The 9,408-nt window shown below is 57.8% G+C and overlaps 1 protein-coding gene across 3 annotated transcripts; it reads left to right on the forward strand.

The window, feature by feature from the left end:
• Positions 1 to 258: 258 nt before the first annotated feature.
• ZNF219 (zinc finger protein 219) lies at positions 259 to 8,884 on the forward strand. Of its 3 annotated transcripts, XM_060004898.1 has the most exons (6): positions 260 to 633; positions 5,294 to 5,385; positions 5,679 to 5,774; positions 6,181 to 7,086; positions 7,437 to 7,568; positions 7,830 to 8,884. In XM_060004898.1, the coding sequence occupies exons 1-6, from the start codon at positions 455 to 457 to the stop codon at positions 8,432 to 8,434; spliced, it is 2,010 nt and encodes a 669-aa protein (XP_059860881.1). In that variant the 5' UTR covers positions 260 to 454; the 3' UTR covers positions 8,435 to 8,884. The 3 variants fall into 3 exon arrangements, with proteins under 3 accessions (XP_059860879.1, XP_059860881.1, XP_059860880.1); XM_060004897.1 differs by having other exon boundaries at positions 586 to 633; positions 5,679 to 7,086; XM_060004896.1 differs by lacking the exon at positions 5,294 to 5,385 and having other exon boundaries at positions 259 to 633; positions 5,679 to 7,086.
• The last annotated feature ends 524 nt before the right edge of the window (positions 8,885 to 9,408 follow it).

Consider the following 9,408-nt stretch of genomic DNA (forward strand, 5'->3'; position numbering starts at 1 on the left):
CGCCCCTCCTCCTCCCCCAAAAGAGAGACAGAAATTGTAAGGGAGAGGCTTTGAGATAAAACCCCAGGAAGAACTTCCCGAGTCTGTACATGTTGGGGCAGAAAGAGCGGCAGAGCCAGCTCCTTCCCTGGTATGTCCGGGTTTAGGGTGGGAGGGGCAGTTCGCTTGGAGGCTGGGGGAAGGACGAGATGACCTTTCAAAATCTCTTCCAGTCTCCTGTTGGAATCATCCGTGCGCCCCACCCCCGCTCCCTCCCTCCTTCCCTCCGACAGCGCCCCCAGTCTCCAAACGGCCCGCACCCCGCCCCTGGCGGCCGCCTCTCGCGGCTCCCGGGGTCCCCAGCTCCCTGTCCCCGGAGCCAGAGCCCCGCTCCCGCTCTCGCTCCCGCGCGGCTCCCAGCCCCGCCGCGCCGCCCCCCGCATGCTAATGGCCGGGCCGCCTCCCGCCGCACACAATGCGGGCCAGGGCCGGGGGCGGGGGACCGGGGAGGGGGCGGGGGCCGGGCCGGGGGCGGGGGGGCCGGGGCCCGGCGCATCTCCCCCGGCCCCACGTAACGCTGACGCCCGCGCCGCCGGCCCGCCGCCCGCCGCCGCCGCCGCCGCCGCCCGCTCCGCCGCCGCCCGCCCGGGGCTCGTGAGTAGCCGCTCCCCCCACTCCCGGCCCCCCCTCCGCCACCCGGCCCCCGCCCCCGGCCCCCGCCCCCCCCTCCCGGAGGGGGGGGCCGTTACGCGCTCCCGGCTCGGAGCAGGTGCAGGGGGCGGGGGCGGGGGAGGGGCGCCGGCTCGGCCCCAAGCAAACTTCGCCCAGAGCTCCTGGGGGGGCGGGGTGGGGGCGGCGGCCACGGAAGCCTGGAGAGCTAGGGGGGCCTCGAGGGAGGGGGGGCAGGTGGGGGAGCCGGGAAAGCGGACACCAAAGGGGAAAGGCCAGCGGGGGCGGGGGGGCGGGCGTCTTTGTAGGGGCCCGAAGGCAGGGCGCGAGGGGCCTGGGGGTGCGGGGCGGCAGAGCTGGGAGCCAGAGTGGATGAGTGCCCCCCGGCCCAGGTAGGGCTGATGGAGGAGGGGGAAGGGACCCAAACTCTCCGGGAGCGGGGGGTGGGGGAGGGGAGAGGATGGGGGGTGCTTCCCTCTCTGCGTCCCAAACAAAGTGTCACAAAGAGCTCGGCCGGCGGCAGCGGCGGAGGCGGCTGCAACTCAGCTTTTGTTCTCCCGGCCCGGGTAGCTGAGCCCTGGCCTCCCAGTCTCCCAACCCTGTCCCCCATCATCCTTCTGGTTTATCTTCCCCGGGAGGGGTCTGGGGTGCTGCTGGAAGAACCTCTTGCACAGGATGAAAGGTCTTGCCCTACTTGCCAATCTACTTCTGGGAGGGAGATTTTCCCAGAGGCTCTCCTACCCACTCCCCACCCCCTAATCTGAGAACTGAGGTTCATATGGGTGCCAAGACTCTGACCTTTCTAGGGTCAGCTCCAGCTAAAGGGGCTTAGGGCTGGCTACATGCCCCCTCCCCCAAATCCAGGTGTTCCAGAACTTTCAGAAGAGGGGTCAAGTTGGGACATGCCCCTGGGATAAGATTCTCCATGGTGGGGTGGCAGTAGGTGAGCAGGTGTACCTTCCTCTCACCTCATGCTGTACATTTGAAACCCATGACTGAGGTCTGTAACCCCAACTCAGGGCAGTGAGGATGGAGGGAAGGAGTCTTTCCCAAGAACTCAATCTAAAAGGTGGGCAAGCTATGCTGTGGGGTCATTTTGGGGGAGCCACCTGAGCAATGAGGTTCAGAGGGCCATGGAGGGGAGACCATAAAAGTGAACTACTGGCATGTCTGTGTGATAAAGGTGGTCTTGACTCTAGACCACCTAAGGAGTTCCCTTTCCTTTTAACTCCATCTAGTGCAGCGTTAATCGATTGTTAGGGGACTTGGAAGGTATAAGGATTCTCAGAGGGAAAAACATCAAGTACAATATTAGAAATGACCAGAGGCGGAGACCTAGTCACAAATATACCTCAAGTCCTGAACACTTGCCCCTTACACTTTGACCCTAAAAACTTTTGAACCACAAAGCTTGAGGGACAATCTTCATGGTCCTCCAGTCAGCAGATGCTTCTATGTACTTGTCCCAGTTGTTTCTAAGAGTCTTCTCACCAACCCTTCCATCCTTCCCTACTCAGTAAGGTTTGATGGTCCACACCAGCTCTCCTAGCACATAAAAGGAATTGGCCTGTTGCTTTTGAAAGATTTTGGATCCCTATCCCTGGCCCTGTATCCCTATAGAACCCAAATAAGGGTAAGATAACCCTTGATTCCCTGTGGGGGTGGAAAGTAGGTCAGCGCTACTGTCTGGCTAAGTGTCATGGATGGTGTTTAGGCCTGACTATAGAAATTGGCATGACTATAGAAAACTCTGACTATTGCCCACAGGCAATACATGCATAATCTAGGTCCCAAGTCGGTTCATAAAATCTGGGGCTCTGTCAGTGCTTTCTCCTATTGAGAAAAACTCATGGGATCAGGTTCTTGGGACCCCATTTGGTGAGAAGATGATTCAGGAGATCTTGACTGGGCCTAGGAGGGTCTCAGTGGTTTTGTTGATTTGAGGCCACCCTCTGGGGAAACTTTCCCTTCTTGGGAATTCAGCTTCAATTTGGGCCTTCTTGTATATCACTGGATTTCCATCCTGGAAACTGCTATGTGCAAAGCAGGTTTTTTGTTTTTGTTTTGTTTTGGGGGAGGAAGCTTTTGCCCAATTCCTACTCTACTTGCCTTGGGTATGAGGTCAGCCTCCCGTGAGGTATTTTGTTTACTATCCTATAGGCAGTTTTAGGGGCCCTAGAATCTTCTCAGAATCAGAGTATGTGCCCATAGGTTAGTCAGCTATGACCATGCAGTATTCCCAGCCTCCCCCCTCCTCCCCCACCATCTGCTTCCTCTGAATATACCAGATTGGCTGTACACCAGGATGTTCCGGGAATCCCCAGGAGAGCAACAGAATGTGATGGACCCAAATACGATGCCTCAGTAACTCATTCCAGGATGTACAAACTGTAACTGTCAGAATACTCCTTACAGCTAATTAAAATTCTTCTAGTTACATCTATTTTCTATTATATCTGTCTATTTTCAGTGACATCCAAAAGGCCAAAATAATCCCTCTGGTACCACTATTTTTTTTCCCCCTCTATGGTTTCCAGATAGGAAAGAGATAGGCTTTTCTCAGTGCCTTATCTGTGGTGCTAAAATGGCAAATGTGGCCCCTCTAGTACTTCATTGCTCTATGGTACGGAGGTGGCCAAAGTGGCTCCTCTGGTAGCCCACTGCACTCTCCATGGTACTGAAGGAATGACCATTTGTTTCAGCATCTCTCTGGGGTCCAGAAGAGTCCTGTGACTCAGAACCACAAAACTTTTGAACTGGAAGGGACCATCAGTATAAATTAGTCCAACCCTCTTATTTTACAGATGAGTAAACCAGGAGGTTAAGTGATTTACTGAGGATTGCAGGGGCTATTAATGGTCTGACTGGGCCCACAGTAGTCTTGCACCCCTCAGTCGTACTCTAATTCACCTTTCATTATACTACTCAGCGAACTTGGCTAGGCTCTTGGTCTCAGTAAAGGGGCTTATTTGGAGGATCCAGAAAGTGAGGGTGGATGCCTTAATTTGGAGCTACAGAAATACAGATATTAAAAGTGGTGCTGGAGGTTGTTTACTGATCCTTGGACAAAGACATTTTGTTAATTAATCTCTTAATAAAATTCCCATAATGCAGATTCCAAATGTAACAGGTACCTGCCCCTTCATAGAGTCTTATCCTATCTACTAAATGTCAAAAATTAAAGAAGCCTTGGATCTCCAGAGCCTTTTCTCGTTGCAGGGCTGACTCCTGGCTCAGTTCTCTTCTATTAAAGATCCTTAAGCAAAGTAATGCTGAGTCCTTTTCTTTCTCAGTAACCGATTTCAGTTTCACAATGCCTATTGTAAGGAAGTTCTTTATATCTCAAATATTCTTTGTCTCAGGCAATAAAAAAAAAAAAAAAAAAGGTTAGGCCCACATTTGTCTAGCCTTGACCAGATACAATTCTGTATGTAAGTAAGAAAGGTAGACTGGATGATTTCTGGTCCATTCTCCTAGGCCTATTTCCATGAATCTTAATTCTGGGGTTGCTTCTAAGTCTTAATGCTAACCTCCTCTGCAGCTTAGAATCAGGAGATTCCGCCCCCCCCCCCCCCCCCACTGGCCACCAAGTCCTCTTCCTCTCACTGCTCTTCATCCTCAGAACTGGAGCTCTGTACATCCCAGGCCCAGAGAATTTTAGCCTGGAGAACTTTAACCCTTTCCAGCTCAGAGTATGTGCTGAGCCCCTATCTGTGCAGATGGCCCAGCCCCGCCCCCCGTCCCTCACTCCAGCCTCTTGAGCTCAGAGCCTGTGTAATCCTCCTCTTGTGTGAGGGAGCCTCTCCCCTGCAGAGAGGAGGAAAGCCTGCTTTGGAACAGCCCTGGACAAAGGGGCTGAGATGCCCCATCAAACTGCAGGCTCCAAGGTTTGAAACAAGGGGATGAATCCTATCCGGTATTTGCAGTTTTTAACCCCTTCCCAAAGCCAGCAGCGCCCCTTAACTTCCACTCCTCCCCCAACTCTCTTCATTCCCTCTCCCTCTGGCGCTCTCCCCCTTCATGCCCCTCCCCCTCTGTCTGTCTCCAGACTCTCTGCTGCTGGGAGGTGTTTCTCTCCCATGCATGAATGAGTCTCTGTAATGAATGGAAATGAATGGATCAGGAATCCAGGCGGAGGGAGGAAGAAAGAGGGGGAAAGACAGAAAGACAGGGTAAAGGCAGAAGGAAGAACTATGGAGCCTGGAAGAATGTTTGGCTGGCTGGTCAGTTAGCGGTCTGAGAGCAACTGGTCCCACTTGGATAACTGGGGAGCATGGCAAGCCCACCCCATTTGCTCTTCAAGCTGCACAGCCCAACCTAAATGAGAGAAGGGTATACTGTGATGGTCTTCTCCACCACGAGGGTGGAGAGGAAGTTGGGGGGGCGACTTGGTGGTGGTAGTGGTTGTTCTGGACAAGGCATTTAATATGAATAATTTGGGAGAAGAAATCTGGGTTATCAGGGAGACTTGTGGGCAAATAAAGAAGTACAAGTTTTGAAGACAGCAGCCCCCTCCTGTCTCAGGATGGAAGGAAGGAGAAGGGATAGGTTTCAGAGTGCTGAGAGTCTGGGGTTCGGGGTGACTCTTCCCACTGCTGAAAATCAGGGCTCACCTCTTCCTCCAAATCTGTCTCTTTTGCTTTAGCTCTTCAGCACCTGTTGCCTTCACTAGCAGCTTTTCCTCCTCCTCTTCCCTGCACTCCTCAGAACCAAAGAATGTGAAGGGGGTCCATGGAGGTGAGTGAAGCTCTGGCCTGAACCTATGAGTACCTGCAACTATACTTCCTCCCCTCCCTACCTCTCTTTCTCTCTCTGTCTGGCCTCCCATTATCAGAAGTTGTTTTCGTGGCCCTAACAGCTCAATTCCCATTTATCCCCCAGCCTCCCCAAGGTGAGTGGGAGGGGCACCCGGTGTTCGTGGTTCAGGCCCTGACCCACCCTCCCTCGGGTTCCTCTGGCTCTCCATGCCCTTGCTTTCCCCACAGCTCTCCCTTCTCCACCTTTTGCTCTACTCACATCTTTCTCCACAGGGCTCACGTCCCCGCGCCCCGGGCGGCCACCTAGCGCCGTCGCCACCGGCCTTCGACGGCGAACTGGATCTGCAGCGCTACTCCAACGGGCCAGGCGTAAGCGCCGGGTCTCCGGGGATGGGAGCAGTGGGCTGGTCTGAGAGTCGCACAGGCGAACGGCGCTTCCCCTGCCCTGTATGCGGGAAGCGCTTCCGCTTCAACTCTATCCTGGCTTTGCACCTACGGGCGCACCCAGGCGCCCAGGCCTTCCAGTGCCCGCACTGCGGCCACCGTGCTGCGCAGCGGGCCCTGCTGCGCTCGCACCTGCGCACGCACCAGCCTGAGCGCCCGCGAAGCCCCGCCGCGCGCCTGTTGCTGGAGTTGGAGGAGCGCGCGCTACTGCGGGAAGCGCGGCTGGGGAGACCCCGGAGCTCAGGGGGCCTGCAGGCCACCCCTGCCACTGAGGGCCTGGCGCGGTCCCAGGCTCCTTCATCGTCCGCCTTCCGTTGCCCCTTCTGCAAAGGCAAGTTTCGCACCGCGGCAGAGCGCGAACGCCACCTGCACATTCTGCACAGGCCCTGGAAGTGCGGCCTGTGCAGTTTCGGCTCCAGCCAGGAGGAGGAGCTGCTGCACCACAGCCTGACGGCCCACGGAGCTCCTGAGCGCCCCCTGGCGGCAACCTCGGCTGCACCCCAGCCTCAGCCTCCACCCCAGCCTGAACCCAGATCCGTCCCTGAGCCCGAGCCGGAGCCTGAACGTGAGGCAACCCCCGTCTCCGCGCCTGCTGTTCCCGAGGAGCCCCCCGCGCCTCCGGAGTTCCGTTGTCAAGTGTGTGGCCAGAGCTTTACGCAGTCCTGGTTTCTCAAGGGCCACATGCGCAAGCATAAGGCCTCCTTCGATCATGCATGTCCTGTTTGTGGCCGCTGCTTCAAGGAGCCCTGGTTCCTTAAGAACCACATGAAGGTGCACGCCAGCAAGCTGGGCCCACTGCGTGCCCCGGGGCCTGGTTCTGGGCCTGCCCGGGCCCCCCAGCCTCCTGATCTGGGCCTGCTGGCCTATGAGCCTCTGGGCCCCGCGCTCCTCTTGGCCCCGGCGCCCACCCCGGCTGAGCGCCGTGAGCCTCCGAGCCTCCTGGGATACCTGAGTCTGCGAGCCGGCGAGGCCCGGCCCAATGGTGAGGGCGCTGAGCCTGGGGCTGGCCGCAGCTTTGGAGGCTTCCGCCCACTGCCCTCTGCTCTCCCAGGCCGGGCTCGCCGGCACCGCGCGGAGGAGCCAGACGAGGAAGAGGAGGTGGTGGAGGCAGAGGAAGAGACCTGGGCCCGGAGCAGGGCAGTGGGCCCTCTGGCTTCACTGCCCCCACGCCCAGGCGAGGGCCCAGGGAACTCTGCGACTGCTGCGGGGGCCCAGGCGAGGTCCAGCGCCACGCAGGGTACGTAAGGGTCTCCTTTCTCTGAGGATTTCGGCATCCTGGGTGCACTCTGACGCCACCACTGCCCTCCTGTCCCCTCCTTTTTAAAAAGGAGGGGACAGGAGGGCAGTTTCTTATTTCTTATTTTTAAGAATTTTCTTATTTCTCAATTTTCCTCCTCTGGAGGCTTTACAACCTTTTGAGGGTACATGTCCACTCACAGCAAATCAGACCTCTCAGGTTCCTGCAAACATTCTGTTTCCTTCCGGGCTGGGAGGGGAAGCAATCCTGTGGGTGGGTATGGGGACACATGGCCCTAATAGGGTTAGGGCAGAGGGTCCCTCTGACTTCTTTTAATGTGTGTATTGCAGAAGAGAATGGGCTCTTAGTTGGAGGGGCCCGGCCTGAAGGGGGCCGGGGGGCCAGCGGCAAGGACTGCCCCTTTTGTGGAAAATCATTCCGCTCAGCGCATCACCTCAAAGTGCACCTGCGAGTGCACACAGGTGAGGGGGGCAGCCTCCGGGGTGGGGAGGGGCATGGAGGGCAGGAAGGGGGGTGAGAGGGCTTGGGAAACGCCGGGAGATGACATTCGGCAGCCTTCGGATTGTCCAGATGAGATCGTTAGGAAACGCCTCTTAATTAAACGAGAGGGGTGGGAGAGGCGCGGTTTTCCTCCTGGCCCGGAGGTCTGTACGCGGAGTGAATTGCGGGTTAGGGCTGGCAGTGATTGTGACTTGGGCCCTATCGCACCCCCCGCCCTCCAGGAGAGCGCCCCTACAAGTGTCCGCACTGCGACTACGCGGGCACCCAGTCCGGGTCGCTCAAGTATCACCTGCAGCGCCACCACCGGGAGCAGAAGAGCGGGGCAGGCCCCGGGCCTCCTCCAGAGCCGCCACCCCCTTCCCAGCGGGGTGCAACCCAGTCGTCGGGAGCCAAACCGGCTGCGCAGCCTGCGACCTGGGTGGAGGGCACAGCGAGCTCCCGGCCTCCCTCGAGCGGCGCCGCGTCGGGTTCCCGTCGGAAGCCCGCCAGCCCCGGGAGGACCCTGCGCAACGGGCGAGGCGGTGAGGCCGAACCCCTCGACCTGTCCCTGCGGGCAGGGCCGGGAGGCGAGGCTGGGCCGGGGGGTGCCCTCCACCGATGCCTCTTCTGTCCCTTCGCCACTGGAGCCCCCGAGCTCATGGCCTTGCACCTGCAAGTGCACCACAGCCGCAGGGCTCGGGGCCGAAGGCCGCCCCAGGCCGATGCATCCCCGCCCTATGCCCGAGCACCGTCCGGAGAGACCCCTCCCAGTCCTCCGCAGGAAGGGGAGGAGGGCCCCGGGCTGTTGCGTTCAGGAGAGCCTGGGCTGGGGGGACAAGAAAGGTAGGGAGCCCTCTTACGGGCTATTAGCTTAGTGAGTTTACCCCGCAGGAGCGGGGCTGCGCTAGAGGTAGTTGGGTAGAGCAGCCAGCAGGGGGCAGCGTGGGACCCATATCCCAGCCCCGGGCGGACCAGAGGTGGAGGGGGCAGAGGGCGTTAGGAGGGTGGGTGGGCGATACCCACCCAGCCCAAGAGAGTCACAGTGCCTTAGAAGTGGCAGGGGTGAGGATCAAAGAACGGGGTCCCAGGGCTGGCAGGAGTGTTCCTGGTGAGGGGCAGCTTTGCCAGTCTTTGCTGGTCCATAGGCGTGAGAGTTTATTTTTGTACAATGGGTGGGGGTGGGGGCACTGTACCCTTCTAGCCCCTCCAGGGGCCCTGTAGACGTTGCTATTTTTGGTACGATTTCTGTCATCCCTGTCGCAGAGTTGTGTCCCCAATAAACAGGTGTCTTGAGGCACAGGGCACTGTGTCTGCCTGCCTATGTCCTGTCCTCCTTGGGCCACTGTGTCCAGAAAATAGTCATCTCTTCAGGCACTTTTTATCACCCAAAGACCTTGGTAAGAAACTTGGGCTTTACCTTCAGGCTTTGGCTTAAGTAGCTCAGGGGTGGGGCCCAGGAACTAGCATTTAACAAGTAGCCTAGGGGATTCTTATGTACTGTAGACCTCTGAGGACCTCATTTTGAGAACTGCTGAATGGTGCTGGACCCCAGCTTGACTGTGACCAGCTCAGCCTCAAGAAGTGGGTACAGCATGAGAGCAGGAACTTCAGAGGGTACATTGAACCTCTGGGGGCCACTCCTCTGGGAGGGTACATATTCACCCAGGCACGGGCCCAGCTTTGGCCCAGTAAGGGGTACAGGGTACCTTGCAGCCTTGGTTTTATTTTCTGTGTTCTAGTTAATGGTTGGGTGAGCGGAAGTGCTCAAGTTAGTGGTATCACCTCAACCCTGAGGTCTGCTCTAGCTCTTCGGAGACAAAG

This window comes from Delphinus delphis, chromosome 2 (genome assembly GCF_949987515.2).
Source record: "Delphinus delphis chromosome 2, mDelDel1.2, whole genome shotgun sequence".
Lineage (NCBI taxonomy): Eukaryota > Metazoa > Chordata > Mammalia > Artiodactyla > Delphinidae > Delphinus > Delphinus delphis.